Source organism: Colletotrichum siamense, assembly GCF_013390195.1.
Source record: "Colletotrichum siamense strain Cg363 chromosome Unknown KSG_Cg363_contig04, whole genome shotgun sequence".
NCBI lineage: Eukaryota > Fungi > Ascomycota > Sordariomycetes > Glomerellales > Glomerellaceae > Colletotrichum > Colletotrichum siamense.
In genome coordinates this window covers 2891844-2915230 of record NW_023501017.1, presented here as the reverse complement: position 1 = coordinate 2915230, position 23387 = coordinate 2891844, and the positions used below count along the sequence as shown (strand labels likewise).

At 52.5% G+C, this 23387-nt stretch overlaps 1 protein-coding gene across 1 annotated transcript; it reads right to left on the bottom strand.

Moving 5' to 3' along the window:
- Positions 1-5189: 5189 nt before the first annotated feature.
- Positions 5190-7271, bottom strand: CGCS363_v006702 (Uncharacterized protein; the record flags this gene model as incomplete). The annotated part of the gene is made up of 6 exons (XM_036638551.1): positions 5190-5271; positions 5478-6033; positions 6082-6318; positions 6374-6847; positions 6902-7091; positions 7146-7271. The coding sequence occupies 6 exons, from the start codon at positions 7269-7271 to the stop codon at positions 5190-5192; spliced, it is 1665 nt and encodes a 554-aa protein (XP_036496908.1).
- Between the last annotated feature and the right edge of the window lie 16116 nt (positions 7272-23387).

The window sequence follows — 23387 nt, the reverse complement described above, 5'->3', positions numbered from 1 at the left end:
GGGACCCTCGGAAGCCCCGAAGGCCATCAATTTGGCAGTGATGCACATAATAGAGAGAAAAGCATAGTCTGCGTTGCTCCACCGCGGTTTCATTGTCTTGAAAGATGGATCCGCGCCTCGATGCAAAGATGATACCTGCCCAGGTCTAAGGGAAACCTGCAATCAGACGTACCGCTAATGGAGTCAACAAAGCAATTCAATCACTTTAAAACGCTGTACCGCATTTCCTGTCGTGTATTCGCCCCTTTTGTGACTGTTCATCATTTTTGCGTCTGGTCATTTAGGTAGTGAGAGTCGACTGTTATGCATGCCACATAGTACAAATACGCTATCATGATATGGAAGTTTGATGTCAAGATACTTTAGGAGGGATCCATCGAATTGGTTGCGTTTCAGAGGCTTTCCTTGCCACGTCAGCAAAGCTGCCTCTTAAATTGTCTCTATGAACATTAAGAACTTCAGTTTACAAGATATAATAGTGGCATCAGACAACTCAGCTCGTCTTTAAGGGCAATAACTTGGGACCCTGTCTGTTTGGCCGTTGTCTGACGTCAAAAGTACGCACCCAGCCAGGGATATGCAAGCATCTTCACTAGAGAAGGGATTCGGTACTATCTCGAGGGCGTAATCGTTTTCCTTTTTTTCTTCCGTTGCATCACTCGACGTATTCAAGTGGTCTATGCAATACCTGTGCGTAGATTTCCAGATCGACTAAGGTCATCGCTATGAAGTTTTGACAGTCCCTGGTCTGAATCTGATGGAGATATGTAACACTGCATATTTCCATATATCAGTTACAAAGCCTTTAAACCTACTGCCCAGTCTTCTATCAAGTAATACCTTAAACAGATTCACGATGCCCTTTCTCGTCTAGACGATCCTCTGCGGCCTGGTCGTACAGGCAGTCTGGACGCTCGTTACATTATGTTATATTAATTTGTAGTTGAGCCTCACGTTATCTAGTCCCGGAAACAAACGGTTTTTGCGTTCGGAAGCTTCTGTAGATTTCTGAGATGTGAAATCTCTTCGGAACTCGCGAGACTAGGAGTATGAGAGCTATGCAGCGGTATCTTTTCAGTAAGAATATTCGTCTTTCTCGATCCCTGTTCTTCTTGGAGTATTGCTCAATCTTACCGTGGCATGACATGTCGAGAAAAGACGTACATACACGTCTATCAAACCGTGCTACTTCTAATTTCAAGGGTGAACTCACAACCCATCACCCCCAATCCAACCACCGCGAATTCTGGGGGCCGTTTCCTCAAGTCCCGACACCAAGTGCAACTCAACTAAATATGTTAAATAGATCCCACGTTACGACCACTTTCAAGCATGCACACTCTGGATCAATTGGTTCGGTCCTTGCATGATGCGCATGAAGATCAGCAGTATTAAACATGATCTTGTTATCGTCATTCCCAATGGCTGGTCGGTTTTGATGTACGGCAGAACACAAGTTTGACGTCGATGAGTACAAGAAATAGTCACTTTTTCTTTGTCTTCCAATTTAATGGTCAATAAACGCAGGGTACAAGTGACGGAGAGCATCGTTGAACTCAAGTTCGGTCTTTAACTCCTTCGGACAGAACATCACTTGCATAGACGGACCCGGAGTCTTTTGGTTGGTCTCGTCGAATAACGCCAGCCATGCCGATCCATTCGTGTTTTGAAACAACGTTTGCTTTGGTCAAGACTTCTTGGATTTTATAATGGAATGTGCTAGACAGTTGCCAGTGATAGGGGCTGCTCCTGCTCCGGTGTTGGTGTGCTGGTGTTTGGATTACTTCCAACAAATGTCCTTCGCTTCCATGACTACCAGAAGGCAGTATACAGGCTTCTACATTGATACTATCGCATTTCAAAAGACGAGTTCTAAAAACTGAAGACTCGCACGAAAGTCAGCCACCTTCGTAGAATGTGGCGACGTAACGTACATGCATCACCTCGTGATATCATCCTTTTCTATTAGGTCTGCGAACCTCAAGACCACCATTGAGAACCGGAACTCCTATCATCGGTCATACGAGTATCCGTCCAAAGACACCAGACCGCAGCCGCGGGCCATCGGAAATGCATGCCGCACATGTAGCAACGCAGTTGGCCGCAAGGGGGGCCCTCGGCTCTCCCGAATATGTCGGATTATCGGGGTCGGATCCAAGGCAAAGAACTCGGTCGGCAAGAAACAGGTAGTTTGTCACAGTCTTCCCCACAGCCTCCCTTTTGCCTGCATAGCAGGTGAATACACATGCATAATCAGCAAACAACGTCCCCATCTTTGAACTGACTTGGCGAGGCATAATGATCCTTCACCTGTTTGTTGTTTGGATCACAACCTCGCCTTTATCATTTGTTTGTTTCTGGTGTAGATTCCCCTGCCGGATCTGGTAGCGGCAATGAACATGGCCTCGTAAGCTGGGTGAACGCCGGGAAGGGGCACAGCCTTGTGTGATGACATGCATCATTGGCAGCAAGGTCTGATTGCCAGCCCGGCACGAAGGGCTGGTTGATTTGTTTGGCTCCTCTAATCTCCAACTGGGAAATTTTTGTTTTCTCTCAGCTTGAGTTGGGTTTATTGCTGTTTTTCTCACGAGGTCGAAGACTCAATTACCCAATCCATATGATCCGCACAACCCAATACCGCAACCAAAGACCTGAAGCGAACAACTTCGGTAAACCAAGGTCGGATTGAACAACTCTTCAGAAACAGACTTCAGAGGACACAGCAGCAATCTTTGATTTGGACCAGAAACGGACTCCAACCCACGTCACAACCGTTTCCCACCATTACCCACACAACCAGGGGCAACCCGCCAAAGTACCTCTACCTCATCCCCTTGCCCCCTCCCACAAGAAACAAGAAATTAAACCATATCATATGTCCATTGTCACCTGTCAAACAGAAGAGATCAACCTGACAGCGAAGAACGTGTGAGTGGGGGGGAGTGTGCGTGCTTCAAGGGGAAAACAAGAGAACCGACGCATCGAAAACCGAACCCAGCCAACGACACCTCTGCAGCGATCCTCGGGCCGTGCCAGTAGCGCCCCCCTCCCTTCAAACCACACGACAACACCACCAAAATTCCTCGAGGAAAAAGAAAAGAAAGCACGAGGGTGGTGGTGGTCATCCATCAAACAAGCAGGGGAAAAATAGAGAACATAGAAGCCACAAGGATCGTGTTCGTGGAGGGGCGTGTGCTTCTTTCGCAGGGCAGTCCGTTTCCCGTCAAACAAAGAACGACAACCCCCCAAAAAAGGTGTGGTACGCCTCGACCGGTGACTGGCCGGAGGGCGGATCCACTTCTTCACCGGTCTGCGGGGCACCGGTGACCGGGGTGCCACTTTTTCATCACCTTCGCCGTGCGGCCGGAGACGAAAAAACGACACGGAATCACACAACGAAAAGACCAACGCCGCACCCTACCCTCCTTTTCGGTGGGGTCCAACTGACATCCGACACGTCAAAATTACTCCCCGAGCAGTAAGGAAAAAAAGGGTCACTTCTAGTTTTTTTTTTTACGGGACCCAGGCTACCGGGATACGACTAAACATGCCAACATTCTGTTCGCAGTAGCGCCCGCGTCCTCCCCGTCGTCCCTCTCCTCCCCCCGGCGCCCATCATCATCCCACCACCCCCCTCCGCACGCAGTCCTCTCGCACATCCCACACTCTCGCTTCCCGTCCGTTACCTGTCAGATTGTCATCTGTATGCATGGCCGGGTGTGTGCCCCCCTCCCCTTGCCGAAGGACCCTGAATACAGTGGGAATTGGGACTGTCCTCCCAGTGGGAGACACAAAGCAGGCGTGGCAGGTTTCTTGGAAGACTGCCGATTGGAAGGAAATATAGTCATATATTTTTTGGCCACCTCGGAGGTTTTTTTGTTCTCTCCCATCTGCACATTGGGCCACGCTAAGTGAAGATCGTGTCGTTGATCTTGGGAACCGCAAGCGGCTAAGGCTGAGTGTGAGCCTCATTGACGTTGGAATTCGATGAGGCTGAGGGACTGAGACATGCGTCACAAAGAAAGAGAGGGAAATGAAAACGTTGCGTACTTAATTCTGACCTCTCACAAAAAAATGTTTCGAGCAGACTGCCCTCATTATCTCCTATCTATAGCGGCCCTTCATTACAAGCAAATTGTCATGACTGAACCGCAAAGGGCCCTAGAAAACCCCAATTTCCACGGCCACTTGAATGCGCAGTTTGGGTTGGCCAACGGTCAAGCCGCCCTGACATGCCAGGCTCCTTCCTTCCTTCCTCCCTACTTTTCAGACCAATTTTTGTTTTTCTTCACCCCCTTTCCGTCTCCCGCCAACCACGTAACGGTCGGTTCCAAGCAACAATTCCAATATACTCCATCTCCAGCAATGGCAAGCCTCTTCTTCTCATCTGCGCCTTCTTTCCGTGCCGAACCCCCCTGTATCTTGAATTCTCCTGCTTCCCTATCGTGTAGGGCCATAAAAGCAAAAAACAAACGGCCTGGGCCAGCGGTATCGCCAAAAGGAGAAAATAAAAAGTGGCAATTCGATCGTTGCCCGTCCAACTGTGCTGCGTCCTGAGCCGATAATCCGTGTTTGCTGATGCTCGAGGATGTTGAAACGAATAGCCAAAGATGGAAAAAAAGCGTGGTGTCATGATAGCGTAAGGTCCGACGCCCAAGCACAGAAGAGCCGCCAGTAATTTGTATGAGATATCTTGCCTCAACTTTCCGTAAATGGACTCCAGCGTGGTAAAAGGTTGAAAAATCAGGGGCCTTTTCTGAACACCCCTGGGAAGGCATTCATTCCCATTGAAAACAAACGTGAAAACAAACTTCCCCCCCTGCTGCGATGTTTGCCTGTCCTGATACTGCTACCGCCTGCTGTAGTGCTCGGAATGCTGATGTAACTTTTCGAGAGCCGCGGATGAAATTAAAAACAAAGAATGCCCCTCGTTATGGAAAATTCAAGTCGTAAAAAGCAAGAACAGACACTAGCCACTCCATATCTTTGTCGTTCTGGTTGTTCCATTGTGAAGTCTTGTGTGAAAAGCTCGAGAGTCTGCAGACAGATTGATCTTGCGTCTGTCGGATTCGCGATACGGCTGTTGGAGGGATGACCAGTTATTGTCTTTTTGATCTTTTTGGTGGACCCTTCGGCGATGTCCCCCCTGGATCTCAAAGCGAGTCACAACAGCAGACTTCTCTCGTCTCTTAAATCCTTCTGTCGAGTGTTGAGCCGTTCTGTTGGTTCCAGCCGTGGTCGAGGGGCGAGCTGCAGATAGGAGTCTTCATGCTGGTGGCCGTCAATGCATCTGCCCGCGACCAATAGAGTCTGGCTTTCCGCCTGAGCCGGGTAGGCCTCGTGTGTCGGTCGGTAGACTATACCCAGAAAACCCTTGAGAACTCTGAACGGGTGTCTGACTTGTGCTTACGGACCGAAACATACTGCCCTGATCGAAGCCACCTCTCGGCATCCCATCGTAGGGCGAAGGCACGTACTGATTCTGTGCCAAAGGAACACCATGATTGCCAAAGTGTCCCGGAGCAGGACCCGGCTGTTGCGCCGTGAAGGAATACACAGATGCGCCATTGGGGGCAGTTGATCCCCCCTGCCAAGGCTGAGTGTACATCCCGGTGGGGGCGGCGGTTGGATATTCGTTGGGAGACGTGTACATAGATGACCGACGATGGGGATCATGGGGAGGCGGCACCAAGTCCTGTGGCAGAAGACCGCCAGGCGGGTGAATGTTGCTGCCCTCCACGAAATGATGATCGGGGTGGATGTTTGAGGGGAGCATTTGGGTTGAGTACTGTTGTCCACGCAGCGGCATTTCGTTCATGTAGGCGCCGCTGGGAAGGGTCCCGGCTGGGCTGTGGTCGCTACTCGACGCGTGCAAAAGGTCGTGTGGTGCTCCTGTCTTTGACGGCGATGTGCTTGATGTCATGGATGGGTGGTGCTCATCCTCCTCCTTCACGAAGCCGTTGTCTTCCGTGTCAGATGGATAGCTCTCTGGGAATTTGTCTTCTGACATGACATGGACATATGAGTCGCCATCTATTTCACGTTAGTACGTAAGCCACTTGAACACGAAACAACACTTACCGATCTCGTTTCTCTTGTATCTTTCTTCGTGCTTGGCAACTTTGAAGATCTCGTCGAGATAAGGCTTCTTCTTTGCATTGGCCTTGTTCTCTTTGTCCGAAAAGAATGCTGACATTGCCTCGGTCGTGGCATCCTCGAGCTTCTGCACGTTCAAGTTCATCTTCAAGATGGCGGGGTGCTGGTTCTCAGGGGGCTCTACGATCATGCGGAGGATGTGGCACAGTAAATGGACACGCTCTGAGCTGTGTGTTAGCATTTGTCAAACAGGATTGTCCCATACATGGCAAATTACCTCTTTTGTAGAGATGATCGGGCTCCTTGTGGCGGACCTTCTCCTCCTTCGTAGGACCCCATGGCTTCGGCCACCAGTCGGGCGCCTTTTCGTCCTGGCCAGTATACGGGTGATTCGTTTGCTTCTTTGGCTCGACGACCTTCACCCAGGCTTTGGCGATGAGTTTGCAAGCCGTCTGCTGGCAGTTCTTGAAACGTTGCTCGTAGAAGTCCCACACATCCTTGTCGTTGCCAACTCTGAGATTCCTCGTTGGATTTGCCTGTGACACTACCACATCGTCGTCGTCGTCGACCTGCCTTCGGTAGGATCCTCCCATGCCGCCTCGATGCCTCTTGCGGGTTTTGTAGCCGTTCTCGTCGTACATGTCACCAACTTGTCGGCGACGGTCTTGTGATCGATGCCCATAGCCGCCTCCGAACTGGTGGTAATCACTCTCGAGGCTGAATTCGGAATCGTCATGCATAGGGCTTGGAACTGTGCATCGTGTCAGCGAAAACTCGACCTTGCGTAGAGGAATGTGATAGGTACCAGCGTCGACGCCTTGGATATGCCGAACAAACGCCTTCATGCCGAAAAATTTGTTGGAAGGATTTGGCTGGTTCCGTCCTCCCAATGGAATGTTGCTGAAAGTCTGCGTGCTACCATCATCCAGGACAGCGGCAACGAAGTAATGTCTAGCCGGGATATTGCAATGATCCCTCAATGCCTTTCCAATGTCCTATCACCTCTGTTAGACGCTAGATACATTCATTCATTCTCATGGCTCACTTACGATCGGCCTACGAGCGTCCGCCGCTTGGGTATGGCTAATGTCATGAAGCCCTGGCGGAGGGTCGGCAGGATGCCGCTCCTGATGCCATTGCCGAGGGAAAGTATCCCGGGGATAGTCGCGGACCATGGTGATGGCACAACCGGCGTCAGTATGACTGGCAGGAAAGTAACATCCAAGATCTGAGCGTGAAAGCTTGATGTGTCGTTTGGAAGAGTCTTAAGAGGCTGCCGAGGTCGACTTCGATTCAAGGTGTTACGTCGCCAACCAGATACAGAAGGTAGAAAGACGAATACGATGTGCAACTGTGCGAGCGTTAGACAAGGTTGACATGAAGACAGCGGTAGCCGGGCATCTCACGTCGACGCCGCAAGAGGCGGAGCTTCTGAGAGATGACTGTCGTAGGACAGAAGCCTGTGCTTGAGAGAGCGTACGAAGCTCAGATATCAATGCAATTGATCAGTGCTCAAAGAACGCAGCATACGAGGGATGAATGTGGTTCGGAGAACGTTCAAACCTAATGCAGGATGCAGGTCGTTGAGACTTGAGAGTGGCGTGTCAGACCGTATGCGCGAGGGTAGATGCAGCAGAGACGCGACTTGTTCCGATGTTTGTATGGCGGGCGGGTCGCTGACTAGATATTGCAGAGTCGAGCGGCAAGATGCTAGGCTTGTTTTGGCCAGGGCGAGCCTGTTGTGATGTATTGTGAAGATCCGGGTGTTAGGAGACGCAACGGGATCCTGCCTGGGATCGTCGCGGTTGGCGGGCGGATAGCAACCAAACGCTGAGCTGGCTGCAGAGAAAACACCAGATAATGTGTCGCGGATGAGAAGACGAAATTGGCGGACCAGCGAACGGACCTAACGACAAAGAAGACGTGATGTGACTTGTCCAGGACGATGCTGTGTTTGAGGAGGAAGTTGGCGAAGAAGGCGGGATCGGGTGGTTCACACAGATCTATCAGCTCGCGAAACTGGACACCGGGATGGACCTCAAAGTCCTCTTTGTTTCCAAGATGACTTGAGACATCGGGGGGAAACCTCTCCACTGGTTCGCGGTCTGTCTTAGAGCAACTCTCCACGCAATGTCTCGGGGACAAAGTGGTAGACCAGAAGAGGAGTTGATAAGTGAGAGGGATTGGTGGACTGCCGACAGCACGCGTTTGCTTCCCCGAGCAAGGACGAAACGAAGAAAACGAATACGGCTGCCTTCGGGAAGGAAACAGAGAAAGGGAAAAAGAGCCAATGACTACCGGCTGGAGGGTGAGGGCCCTAGATGAGGTCAAGGCTCGCGGGCTGAGGTGGAGCTTTGAGGATGGGTCTGCGAGGCGGAGGCGGGTTGAGCTTGTCGACGGATCCAGTACTTTCGTAATGATCTGAGTTAGGGCTTCTTAGTATATCTCGATTGTTGCTGCGGTATGTGACAGCGGACTGGGGAGGTGCGGGCGAGAAGCACTTCCCGCAAGCGAGGGGTGGATAACGAGGCCGCAAATGACTTGAGGTCGAGGGGCAGCGAGACCGGCATCCGCAGTTGTAGAAACAAGGACAAGCAAAGCGGCAGGAAGCTGGGACCCAGGAAAGACCCTAGTCTAGTCAACTTGAGCTTCCTACCCTCCTTCAGTTTCTGGTAGCTGGTGAGCAGGAGAAACTGGAAATGTGGTGAGCCGAAGCACTGGCGTCTGAGAGAAGGCCAGATGAAGGGTCAAGTAAATCGGTCGGTCTGAGAGAGAAAACGGACGGACACAAGCCTGAAGCAGGACGACAAGTCTTCCGGGGAGAGACTGGCAGCTGTGGAGAAGAGGGAAAAGGCTTCTCAGGTAAGCCTTCGGGTGTGGTGGACTGTAGTTGAGGTACTTATGAAGCACTGCCAGGGGAAACGAATACATTTGGCCCCTCCCTAGTCTGCCATCTTGATAAGGTGTGGCAGGTGCCCGTCGGGAGGGGAGTGAGGGAGAGCTCCATGTCCCTCCCAAACACCACCATCCAATGCCGCAGCTCGGCGTCCCAATATGTGGCCTGCAGGTGAGGTCGCCCACACCCCCAGGCTCTTGTGGTGTTTGCGCTACTGCGGACAAGGTCTACCATGTACAGTACTAAGCAGTACTGTACGCATGTCTGCGCATACATGGGCTGTACCTGGCCAAAAGGAGCCAGAAACTCTGGTCCAACGAAGTAGGGGGCCTTTCGTCGCTTTCCTCCACTGCGTAGAAAAGCCCGTCATGCGCTGTCACTGGGCACAAGTCTCGTAGCGGGCGATCCTCTTGGCCCTGGCCTTTCCCCCAAGGCTCCCCGCCATGAGCATACCGAGGAATGCCGCAATGAGCACCGCCAGTCAAAGGTCCTGATCGGGCATCGGACCTGACATCTGGCAACTCATAACGACGTTTCTTCTCAGTACTCGTTTCGCACTTTGCTTACTTCGTCTCGTGCTCTGTGCAGACAGCTTCGAATCGCCAACCTCCCTACAAAGCCCCACGAACCGGACTCAAGCTGCAGCCTATGGCCCTGTATGTGTGGTTTGCTTCCGTACAGTGACCACTGTGTCCGGCAACGCGTTTGCTGAGGGTTCAGGCAGGCATTTGTGCGGGTTTGTTGAACCGTAAGCTGGTACAGAGTATTTCTGCAGTGGTGAGGGTGCCATCGAATAAAAGCGAGTAAAAAATCACAAATTGTGTGAGTGCATGAAGGTGTGGGAGAGGTCCCATGTCGACGAGCAGGGGTCAAAGTGAGACAACGGTGGGCCGGGCTGAACGGCGCATCGGTCGGCAAGAGCCTCGCCAGCCATACGGGGCCGTAATTACATGATATTGGCTGCACCAGGAACACTGATTGCATCATTTTCAAGGCCGTACTGTCTCCCGGGGCTTTCTTTTTTCCCGCGGCGCTGCACGCTGAGAATGCCGTGAAGTACGCTGGGGGAGGCTTCCAGGATAACCGTATCGCAGGTATCATGAACAGCATGGCGCCTGCGAGGGGCCCTGGTGGGTTGCAACCGTTGGTCCAAGAACCATGTCCGACCAGTCTCTCTGATTTGCATGTGGCCGGCAGTGATGGGATAGATTCGGTGCGCAGGAAGAATAGCGAGGGGCTCGGGTGCTGTGTGCCGTCAACACTGATGTGATATACTAGCTTTTGCATCCGTTTGCTCCTCGTTTGATCTAGATGGGTGGATAGAAGAGACAGCTGGTGGTTCGGCCCTGGCATTCGATTTGAGAACAGTCCCATCAATTGGTCGATCGACTTTCCAGCCGATCGTAGTAAATCAACGACTCCTTGCTGCGGTCCATTTGAAGGACGTTTCACTAGGCTCAGGTTTGCGGGCGAGTCGGTGGTAGAATAAATAGTGGGAATTGGTGACCGTCCCGCGGCGGGAAGATGTGTCCATGACTCAAAGCATACCCGTTCATCTATCGCGGAGGCCTTGGTAGCGAAAAAGCTGTGATACTCACACCCGAGTGAAGCTTCTCGACTGTGAATTCCTATTTAGCTGGGGTTGGTGCTCTTTGGAGAAGTGTGGGCACTCACGACTGAGTTGACAAGTAGGTGGCGTGAATTTGCTGGCTTCGAAAAGCGAATACCGCAGGCACCGGGCGCGCCGTCCAACGAGTTGAGCGGACTTGTGTGTGAGGGCGGGACTTTCTTGTTGGAAACCTCGACGCCGTCTCCGTTATTAGCGGTTAGGTTACCCCTTGCTTGTCGACGGAGGCGGGCGGGGGGCCAGGTTGGCAGGGCCGTCTCAGTCCGTGGGCGTCGGGCGCAAGTTTTTTCCTGACAGTTCAGGGCCAGCGGCGGGAAGCGGTACGGCACGGAAGTTAGTACGTTGACTGGCAAGCAAACAAATTTTGATGGGACCCAATGCCCCATGGCCAAATGCACAACATGGCACCAACTGAGCTTTCGCGCCGTTTGGTGGTGACGGGCATCCACACATCTAAGCCAGCAAGAGTCCAGATGCTTTCAGAGGTCGGCACTATGGAAAGGCTTTGAAAAGAGGTGGCTCAGTTAGAATGTCGATTTTTTTCTAGCCAGCAGCCGACGCCGATGTAATCTGAATTGCAGTGTTAAGTGGCAGGTCGTTCATGATGGGCAGACCGGGTGGTGAAGCTGGGGCCGCAAGATGGGATGAAGCTTGCAGAGTGAAGCGGATCAAAACCAAGCATGGCGTGGTCGGGGATGGGTTCCGAACGGGGATTGTCCTTTTGGCGGATTCCCCTGGCGTCCCCTCGCATCTTTGGAGGCGTCCAATCGACTGGACGGCCAGAATTTGGTTAGGCGTATGTACTTGTCGAACCGTCAGCTTTTTGAACAAGAAATAAAAGGAAACATGGGCACAACTGAGCAGGAAACGGTAGACAACATGTTGCCGTATGCATAAGGACGCCAGATCAGACCAGCGGGTGGTGAGGTGCAGGCAGCTGTAATAGTTGTGCATCAAGGAGTCGATTGAGTGGTGCGTCAGTAACCCAAGGACCCGTCTGGACCGTGTCGATAGAGTGGTGAACGAGACGAGAAGAAAGGTTGCTAGTCTCCGTCATCCTCACAAGTGATGATGTGGGGAGTTTTCGTGGACAGGTGAGTGGAGTGAAAGTTCAACGGCTCAGTGCCCATGTCGGACCAGGGCGCAGGAATGCAAGAAACGTTTGGAAGCCAAGGAAGGCGTGTTTGCTTGCTAGGTATTCCAGGGTGGTTGGCGGCTGACCACGCCCGAACCCGACCTGCGAAGCGTGCGATGCAGTGGCTGCGGCGGCGGCGGCGGTGGTGGGAGCAGTGCATGAAGATCAGGAAGGGGATGCAGAGCACCCGACGGCATCTTGTGTTGCTGCCGCTGGTGCTTTTGCATCCGTTCTGCGTCGTTTTCGCACCGTGTCGCAGGTATCCATCCTGCGAAGAGGGTATTTGTACCATGTCTGATGCTGGAATTGGGCATGTGTGATGCTTGCTGGACTCCCATGCCATGCCGTCGCATTCCATGTCCACCACCCGTTGTACGTGGGTATCTGCACCTCCTCGTGGAGTGGGAGTCCCGTGGTGGACGGGATGAAAATGGAGTCGACATGGGTATCGGGGCGATGGTGATTATGATGAGGATGACAGTGATACATAGTACTGATGGAGAGATCAGTGATGAAGGGAACAGAAAGGCGTTGCCAGATAGCGCTCTGTATTGTCGCAGCAGCACCTAGGCACTGCTGCTGGTGCTGATGCTATTGCCGCATCCGGCGATGCGCAAGGTGCCGAGGAAGGAACGGTTTGACGACGATCATGAACTCGGATAAAATGGTGGGGATTTGGAGGAAACCCAGCGAGGTACGTACCCAGTCACCTCAGGTGTTTGCTTCGACGTTTTTTTTTTTTTTTTGCTTCCCTCGACCTGGGGACACGTTCTGGGTGGAGAAGGAACGCGGCCGCCCAGCCTTCCCCACTCGCTGAAAATGGATAATGCAGCTAGCAGTGTCGGACAGACCTTGCTCAGCGACTGGGATAAGCTACTCACCTCCTCGCTCAGCCGAAGTCAGGTCAGGTTCAGGGACCGAGAGCCCGCAAAGCCTTCCCGGGATCAACGTTGAAATTGGCTCAGTACCAGAGAAACAAGACCGCCGTGAAGTGTCATCGGGCGTGGGAGCTACCTGGGATACTCGGAGACGAGCCTGCTTTACAGGGACTCATCCAGGACGCGAGGGTGGGGGTTACATGGCAGTGCGAGTCTTCCGTGTCCTCGTCCCGGTCGTCGTCAACCTGGAAGCTGGAAGCTGGAAGCTGGAAGAGACATTCCCTTCCAACAGCTTGCAACACTCAAAGGACACTGCACCAACAAACATTGACATGCGGCACAGCAATGACGAAAGACAAAAGTGCCGTTGATAGGTTGGCAGACCCCCCGTGTGGTTCATGCCTCGGACTATTGATGCCAACTTGTAGCATTCCAGATAATTATATCCGTACATACGGAACTGAGCCCGAAGGGTTGCATTCCGGCCTGTGTGTCTCGCCTTCATGAGATAACGCGCGGCCACTGAAGGTGTTCAACGGTCCAACGTGCCTTGGCTGCATGCACGCAAAATCGAGAACAGGCGATCATTAACTCAAACTCGACATCTCTCAGTCTTTAGAGAATCGTGCGCGCGGTGCAAAGGAAGTTTTAATTAGTGTACCATAGTAGGTCGTCTGAACAGGTCGCGAGGTGCCCCCAGCCTAGGAACGGCCCGGACATTGCACCGATGGGCCGGTCGCCGAGTGGCAGAGGAGCCCGCTCCCCGTTCCTTATTTTTGGTCCCTTGGGGTAGTCGGAATGCTCGGCTCAGAAACGACGAAAACTCTGACCATCAAAGCCTGGTTGATGGCCCATATATCTCAGGTCAGGACTGGTATTGGGGCAGCAAGCACCCTGTTGCCGAGCATTCGGCTACCCGCCTCCGAGTACATGACCTGACCTTTAGTTTGGATCTGCCATGCTGCGTACGGATACTGACATGCGGGTGGTGGTGTTGTCGTTACTATTATGGCAATCCAATAATTGATAGTCCCGTTTCCAAGGCGCAGCGGGGCCGTTTTGTTCGCAGGTAGGTGGACTGTCACAAGCGTCCATGCGGGTACTGGCATATGTAAGTTCCTGAATTGAGTACTGTGTTCCGTCCGTTGCTCGACTGTATCTGTAGTGTTGTCTGCGATTGCCAAAGTCCAGTTGAGGGGCTGTTTCCTCGACGAGCCCGGAGTGCCTCCCTGCCTACCTTAGGTTACCTTAGGTATCTACCGACGGAACCTCCTTCCTTTTGTTCTTCAAGGTAAATCGCCAACACGTGATTGGTCCAAATGGGTCATCGCACCTGAACACTTTTCAAGCGCAGCCGAGAGCGACAGGAGCTGTCCGGGTCTCTCACATTGAATTGCAGCTGCCACCTCACCGACAGCCGAAATAATCAACCCTGCATCTCGCTGGTTGAACAGCATTGCTCTGCTCATGTTTTCCTCCTCGTTGCTGGCGGTTGCAGTTGACCCGGGGGTTGCATCGGCGTCGAGATTTCATTCCCCGATGTAATAATTCTTTGGCTGGCTTCCGCTGGTTCAAATCCCGACACGATGATACTGCCGACTACACCACAGAGCTCACGGTCAACACCGAAAATATGTTGTATGTTCTGCATATGCTAAGTATTCTTCCTACATGCCCTCGCCCTGGTCAAAGTCCAATGTCCGTTAGCTCATAATGTAGCTGCACCCGCACCCCTTGGGGACTCCTCGATTGTCGACGCAATCCGGCTTAGTCTTCGACACGCCTGACTGCATTCGAGTCACACGGCAGGCTGCTTCTTACACGGCTGCACAGAATCGGATGCCTTTCCAAGTCACCTTGCTGGAAAAAACCGCCTGTGGGAATGGGGTCCAGCAAGGGACCATTTAGCCACTGGTCTCGACAGGTCCAACGTGTCAGTGGCCCTCAACCACGCACACTTTCGGCCATGGGCGGTCCACACAGAATCCCGCCGTCGACTCTGTCACATATTGCACCGGCTCGTCTCGAACAATAGTGCAAAAGCAAGATATCGTCACATCCTATCGATCCAAAACTGCCGGCCTGGAAAAACCTTGAACTCCACCGCGCTAAGCTTGGCTTTGCAGTGCATCTATGCATGTTCCAGAGTCACCCAGAGCATTCGAGCGGACGCCCGTCGGCCACATCGCTTTTGTCCTGGCCAATCTGCGTAAGATGCACCTCTTGGTCCAGAGGCATGTCTGAGGCAATCTGGTTAGTGGGAAAACTCGACGTCTCAGTGCAAAACCACGAGCCACCCCACCACTTGCGCCCATCAGAACAAAAAAAAAAAAAAAAAAAAAAGCAAAAATGTTTGACAGCCACCTGTTTTATGCTTTCTTTTTCCTCTCGACGGCACTTGTCCAGCCGAGAAAAGCGCGATAATTCCATTGCCTGACCCTCGCTTCGACCTGGATAATACGCTTGCAGCCAAGGAGCCCGCTTAGGGCAGGTCAATAATTGCTTTGGCGTGACACTATCTCTTCAGCGTCAGGCAAAAACCTGTTGCTGACGCACTTGCGCTTGGATTCAAAGCCATGTTGTTTTTCGTAATGAGCGTTAGCCAGAAGAAAAAAAAGCATGATGCGCTGATTTGGATCGAAGGACTCCTACTCGGAATAGCGCTGACCTTAGCGGTAGAGCACTCACTATCTCTCGTACATTCCGCAGTGGATGCACTATTCTACTATGAAGGGCGACAGAAGTGCCCTTGCAATATCTACCCGCGGCATCACCGTACACTGGGCGGATAGTATGCAGGTTTACGGGATGCAGACCACCGGTTCGCCATGTCAACCTACTGGGAACGCCTCGTGGAGAACATACTGCATGTCTCGACCTCTCTGATTGACTTCCGCCGTTCCGCCTGCAAGGAGCGACAGGCCTGAAGAAGACTTTCTACCATGCCTCTGGGACGATCAGCTTGTTGGTGTCAGCCAGGCAAGGAAAGCTGTCAGACCAGAAGAGGGGGGTTGCATCAGCTAATTGCACCCTCCACCTCCCACCATCTTGTATTCTCTGGCTTTCTGTGAGCTCTCTGTCTCTCTCTATCTCTCTTGCGACGGACGGGAGGCACATAAGGTTGACAGTTCCTCTTCAGAATTGTTCCGCCGAGGCGATACACCACCGTACAAGGCATGCAGCGGGCAGAAGCCGGGGATCAGTGAAGGCACTGACTCAGTTCCTCGCTTGTTGCTTGTTAGAGATCCTTGGCTGCAAGGGCGACGGCGACAGTGGCCGAGATTCCCTCAAGCCAGTGCTTCTTTTGAAATGCGCAGGGAGCGCTCAAGCGGATCCTCATGGACTTCCGCCAACTGAATCTCTCACATCCAAATGTTCCTGGTTTCTTCGCTCTACCGTTTCCCCATCCCAACCCTTACCCTTGATGTTCAACTAACGCTGTGATTCGCAGCATTGTCGACGATTCCCTGACATGCAAGCCGAGGTGCATCGTCTCCACCAGGACGGCAGGGCGTCCTGTTCCGTCACCAACATCAAGTACCTACGAATATGGCAATACAGCCACTCAACATCAGCTGGCGACTGGGGTAAACCCACCAGAAGCCGTTGGCACTGCGCCTGTGACCCAGAACCCCCGGCGGCTCTCTCCACTTATAACCGTACCTACTACAGCCCGGTCTGACAGCTCACCTCACCTCACCGTTGGAGTTATCTCCACTACTATTTTCTCCTCTCTTTCGTCACTCCGGGGCACGCGGGCCATCAGATGGTTGACTTCGTGGATTTTGCTGCCTGCCGGCCACCCTGCTCACGTTTTGCGGCACGAATTGGACCCTCTCATTTCGCAGCGCAGACAAAGGGCGTTCTTGGCTTGTGCTTGGGGCCAAAAAGCTAGTCTAATGTCCGGGTCTCCAGATGCTCGCTTTGATACGGCGCGGCGCGGCATAGCGGCTTGATTGACCTCACTCTTCCAACTCGGATGAACGCGTCTGTGTTAGCTCATTTTTGACTTCCAACTCTAATTGAACATCAAAAGCACTTTCATCAGTCGGATGTCGCTCAGGAAGCAGGGTCTGAACACATATGACGGTCGCAGTATGCAATTCGGCAAATCTTCAGCGCTGCTCGGCTGCCTTTGGCCATGTGCTTGCGTTACGCGCGGGGCCGTTGGTGCCCTGCACCGCTCATTTACCGCCGCAATGGTAACGCGCCCTGGCAAAGTCGAGCCACCGACAAACACTGGAACACCAATTCCGAACAGGACCAACCAAGTGGCCAGTGACCCTCACAGACCACGAGGAAAGGGGCAACAGCAAAGCCGTCAGGCTCCGTCATGACCCTTCTCGTTTCGACCGTCTCCTCTCATTTCCTCCCTGTCAGCATGTCTCGGAAAAGATATCTGAAAGAGTTGGGCTGTGCTTATTAGTCGCACCCAGCAAACTTCGAGGACACCTCCTCATCTGTACGCGACCTCCCCAGTCTCAGGTCGTCTGTCGAGCTTTTAGCGACTAGAAGGTGGCAAGCTTGCTGGACTAGATCTCCCCGAAACCATTGGTCGTCGTCCTCGGTGTTCTGATCCTCGCCCAGCGTGCCTACGTTCGGGTGCAAAAAGACCCAGTTCGGAGACATATAAAGATTCGGAAGGCTGGCCGAGACTATCGCGAAGATCCGGCTCGACAAGCGAATAGCTATTTTACCACCATCATTATCATGTCACACGTGGCCAGGGTCCAAATAATATGTGGACAAAAGTGCCTGAGCGGCTCGAGGAGCCTCAACGGCACGACCGACGTGTGATTCCTATCTTGACCTGACGGATACCGTTGCTTTGTTTGGGTATGCTTGCAAAAAGTAAGCCGCATGGTATTGTGGCCAAAGTCGAGCAGGCGCAGGCCCGGTCCTGACCCCCGAAGCCGGTCCGATGGTTACGGAGACTCTGCCGGGTTTTGGCGTACAGAGAGTCAGTCTGCAAGTTCGTTAATGAGCCTGAAGTCGCCAGTCTATTTGGACCATTTATCGTCGGCTCGTCAGTTGACTGCTTTATCTCGATACAGAACTTAAGTACTCAAAGAGGACCAAGTAGCATGGTCTTCTCCGGCTATCTTCAAAACCAGAATATTTCCATGTCTCGGCCTTTTGGAGAGATTACGAATATCGACACAAGAAGTGCGCTACTCACACGAATGAATGTTTTGGTCCCTTTCCTTGGTCGTATCGGTGCCCTTCGTCTTACAGGATTACTCGGGGTGCAGATATTTCGTCTGGGTTACACAGCATAGGCGGTGACACAGCAGGTTGGCCAACGGCACCACGCCAATCCTCATTTGACGGCCCAAGCAGCCAGTGATGATTATGACATCCTACAAGCTTTAGCACGCACCATGGTCGTCCATGAAGCGTTTCCCACTGGATACCAGGGTAAAGTTTGGTTCCGCCAAACGGAGACCAGTTTGACAGTACGCAAGCCCTTCCAACGAGTTGCACCTTGCCCTTAGCACCTCGCCTAAGGCCGGGCTCAACAGAGATACGGTTCTCCTGGCCGAAGCGTTTGCTAGCGCCTTTTGGGGTTCCTTTTGTTCGACGAGAAACACTCTCGCGACGTTTAGCAACCACGCCACAAGACACGTTTGCTTTTTGTAGCGCTCCATGCTCCAAAAATCTCCGGAGTATCACGAAAGCCACAGGAGCTCGTGGTTTTGGCCGACCACAGAGCGAAGTCGGTAACCTGACCCCCCTCCAGAACTCTGTCATTAATGACCACGCACCACGCCCCCACCACGCCGTAAAGGGGGGACCGCGACGAAAATTTGCAACACTCGACATGATGGAACAAGCCAAGTGTGTTTATCGAAACGAGTAGATAGCGTCTTGGTCGACGTCTGTTTTTGGCACGGCGTGTACTTTCTCGGCGTGTTGCCCCAGTGCTTCAGGGGAAACCAATCGCGTTCCATGGGAGACGTGCGCCCGATATGAGAGATCCGAACGCATTAACGGCGACGCTAGACTTTCTTAACCCCATCTTTTGGACGTAGTCGTTACTCTATTATGTTGTGACATGTCAAGGCATCAAAAAGTCCCAACGTGAGGGGACACAGGCTACTAGTGGGCAGGATGGAGCGCCGGGGATGCCCAGACTCGGGGCTTCACGAGCTGGAAACGAGAGGCGGAGAATGGTACCGATGTATCATGGATACCTCTTTGCCTCAGGTCATGTGGCTGTTTCCTGTTGACTAGGCGTCATGGAGCAGGACACATTCCAAATCCTGCCGCAGAGAGCCTCTGACTCCCAGAAAATTGTCATCAGCTCGGTCACCTGAGATGTAATGACGGCCAGACTCAGGGTTATCAATGGCCCCTGACATTGGCCGCAAGCCACAGATCGTCGGTTCAGCCACGGCGTGTGCTCTGCCGCGCTCTTTGGCTCTGGATGGATGGCAGCGACCCAGGACGGGTTCGACATTTTGCCGGTCTAATCTGCACGTCGCACAAGCCAGCCGTCGGCTGTTGAAAAGCTCAGCACGACAAACGGCTCTGCTAGGTGATTGATTCAAAGAGCCCTGCGGCCGTGGTAAATTGGAGGCCGGGCGTAAGATTTGCGGGTGAAGCAAATGTGATAGATTTTGATGCGTAAACGCGAGCGCCGGAGCGGTCTCCGGGTCGTGGGGGGCCGTAGCGAGCGCAAAATGTTCGACCTCAACAATTTAGCTGTTGGAAGCCAACCATCTGTTTGTTCATTATCATCTCTTCTCGCGGTTGCTCGTCGAATACCGCGGCCGAGAACCGTGAGTGGTGGCTCTGATGTTGCGATCACTCCGGCTACCTGCGCTCCAGTACGCCTCACTCCTAGCTCTACGTTATCAGCACCCACGGTCTTCTCCTGCGAGGCAGTACTGTCGAAGAATTCAACGTCTCCTTGATGTGGAGTTGAAGGCTAGGGCATCTTGTACGGGCCCTTCTCTGCTGACTGAGTTCCAGATTCCACAGAGACGTCTTAGATACCATCGTCGAGCCCGCGTTCGATACCAACTGCCGTCGACCATCCAGTTGCACCGTATGCCATCTCCAAAGATCATATCAGTCCTCTTAACGTCTAGATATTCTGTTCGACGTTGACTGAGTCCTACCGACACGACCAACCCTCGACATCCATCGATCCGACATATCCTCGACTCGAACCGAACCCCCTTTTGCGACGCCATACACAAGGAGACGGGTTGGAGGTGGCGGTGATAAGAATCAATTTGACATAGACAGACAGACATGGTGGTATTGAATGGCTCGAGAGGGGTGATCGCCCCGAGCTCGTGGCCCTGGTGGCGTAGGCGACGTCTTCGGTCGTCTTGGCCGTGATACCGACGACAAGAAACGCTCAGGGGCTAAACCTTTCGCGCCTTTTTTTGCGGTTTCTGCCGGGTCGATATGGGGTTCTTCTTGAAGCACTAGAGTTGACCTGTCTGAAGACTTTAGTTTATGGAAGCTGGGCGGTCTCGAGGTTGTTCACGTCGTGTTCGGTAGGCCGGAAGCGCGCCGAAATCCAGCTCCTCGTCGGCGAGGCCGAGTTGTTCGTGGGGCAAGCCTTGTTCTTGATGCAGAAACGTGTCTCCTTGTAAGAAGTGATCTGTGAATCTTGCGTGATACGAATTGCTCCTCGTCATGTCCTATCGTTGTCTCTTCTACTTGAAGCTCGTGGAGCTTTCCTTGTCCACTGTGCTCTCCTCCCACGCGTAGCCACCACTGCATCCCAAATTCACGGACATCTTTTGACTCATCCCGCTGCTGAGAATTGATATCGCGAGAACCTGAACGTCCCACCATCTCCTCTAGCGCCTCCCGTATTTTCCTAGAAATCCCTAGGCGCTTGCACAACCCTTACCTAGAGAGTTAATCCCATGAACCCCTACGAATAAAAGGGGTCATGGTTCAGCATTATAATGCCTCCGTCTATTTTCATGCGGCTACTTCGAAGTAGTCCGTACGAGATTGGGCCTGGCTTTCCAACGGGGTCTAGACCATTGCCAATGCGTCTAGCGGATGGTAGGGATAGTCCTTCGTTTTGAACCAGCTTCAGCTATGTGTTTCTCTTTTGACTTTTCCTTTTCTATAACTAACTTTGAGGCTGGGTCGCCGTGGTTTGGTGGGCATATGCACGGTATCGAGGGCTGGGCCAAGTGTTTTTGAGGCTCTGCGGTGAGGGGAGGAAGGCGGACGAGGTGGATGCCTAATCCGAACACCGTTGTGTGACCGGCCGCGCCACAGCATCTGAAGTAACACAGCCGGCGGCTTCTTGCTTGTGGAAATGTTGCGTTATTATTTAAATTGACTTTGGGCTTGTATTGTTCGGGCCAAAGCAATTCGAATTTCCGTCGCCAGTCACAGAAACACTTAGGGAAATACTCGTCCTCATGGTCGCCAGAAGATGATGGAAGATATCAGTTCTGTCGAAATCAGGGCAGTTGCACCGACAACGGTAGGTTTGATCAAATAAACTCGAGATTGCCGTATGCTTTCCCATCGAACTCTAGTATAGACTGGTCCGATGAATCAGTGGATGTTCATTCTAAAGATCTTCTCGGGACAAATCTCTTCCATTTAAGCATATGCCAAAGTCTACTATGTTCTCGTTGACGGCCATGCGCAGCACGCAGATCTGGGACTGCAGTTGCAGAGAAAGCCTATCCATCACATAAAGCCAGATCTGACTTTCAATAACACCGGCAGAAGCATTTAGTCGGGTCGCGCCAATGCCTTCTCTAAGGTGTCGGTGTCTAAATCAGTCACCGAACGCTCTCAGCTCCAACACCAAGACATTGGAGCTAACAGGGGAAGGAACGGGTCATCACCTAAGAGCTGTGAGGATTCAAACGGTATAACCAACGGGAGATATTCACGAACGGCGGGGAGTGCCCGGGTGAACACAAGCATTCAAGCACTGAAAATGGAATGCAGCAGCTTTTGATGCCTAACTTATACGCTTATTTGACATAGGCATCTAGAAAGAAAGTGTACGGCAACAAGCATTCTAGTTCTATCAAATGGGTTGTTTGATACAACGCTTTTATGAGGTAAGAGGACTTACGCCGTTAGCCAGCGTCACCCGCAGACGTCATCACCATCACTTAACTATGCCAATATACCGGTCTGTTCATGTACGGAATAACTGATTCTTACAAAACCCCAAGCCGATGCTCAACGGTTATTCTCTTCCGGGCAAAGATACAGGGGCCGACACAAGAAGATCACAATATCTCAGTGACAAGGCATGCCATCGTGACACATTTAGTCCGTGTGACCAAGGATACAAGACCAGCGGCACTCGCTCCACCGCTGGATAAGTTCGTCTAGAATACAGAATTGACAATGACGACAGGAGAAGTAGTGCCTTGCGTCAGGATGTCATAACGTGAAGCCACACTCACATCTGATACCGCGACGCTATGCAGGCAGGAGTGAACAGTATCTCACGAATGGCTTCAAACAAAAACCACGTTCGACTTCACGACGCTCAGACGAAGAATCTGGTGTTATAATGTCCACCATGGAAACTTCCGACTTCGTCCAGGCGGGCATGCCAGGTTTGAAACCTCAAGACATCTCAACATAGAGACCCGGACCGTGACGTAGGTAGGTTAGGACCACGGCGCAAAGGAGCCTGAATCACATGGTCAAGTCATGAGAAGAGACACACATCCAAGTCGTGAAACTATCAACCCGGTCCCGTCCGGTCCTCAACAACCACACATCGCCGGCCTCCGACCTCCAACCTCCCCAACAAGTCCTCCCGTCACGAAGCCGCCCGATCACCAAACCCGGCCCTCAAATCCCGTATATTAAATCAAGAAAACCACCAAAGACCGAGGCCATCAAAAGCCGGAAACACACCCCTCCAAATAAAAACACCACATCCTACCTACGCCCGTCTCACAACCTCCACGCGACGTGCACCAACATCATCGTCGTCCCACCCAACGGCCGTCCAACCCTCGGCAGCCACTAAGCCACGAATTGCCGCGTCTGCCCACGCTGACGTTACACAACACACCCATACACCACCACCACACGCCACACACCCAAAAATCCCAATTCAGCCAGTGACGGCTCTCCGGTCAAGTGTGCCAGAACGTGTGTTACACAAGAAGGGACGCAACTAAGCAATCCGGACAACACCCACATTTCTTCATGAACTACTGAGGCGAACGAGTGTGTTCGATGCCGTCCTTCTATGGGCCAAAGCGACGAACGAGAAAAGGGTGTGCCGCCGGATAACCGCCTCGCCGGATACGAACAGCATCTTTGGCCAGCCGCAAGGTGACCGACCGGACGTAGCGAAGGTAGAAGGAGGGAGGGGGTGCGTTCAATGACGACAGACACATCACACACACACAACCAAGCACGCACTACCCGGACAACCACCGTTTTCTCCGTCGGATACTGGCAGGCAGACACAGACACGCACTCAAAGGGTTCAAGGTACACCGGAAGTAGATGCGATGCTTGACGAGGTCTCGAAGAGTAAATCTACAAAGCGCTTCATGATGAATGATGACATGTCCACACACAGCTCCTCCCCTCCCTCCATTCTTCGCTCGAAGGCCAAACGCAGCCATATCGATGCGGGTTACACCAACTCCACGCGCTTTTCCCTTTTCTCCTTTCACAGCACACACATAGTTGGTAAAAAAACTTTTTCTTGTTGGTTAGGCAGAACGTCTTCTCTAAAGTAAGATCGGCAGCTACCATCAGCTAGCCGGCTCCCAT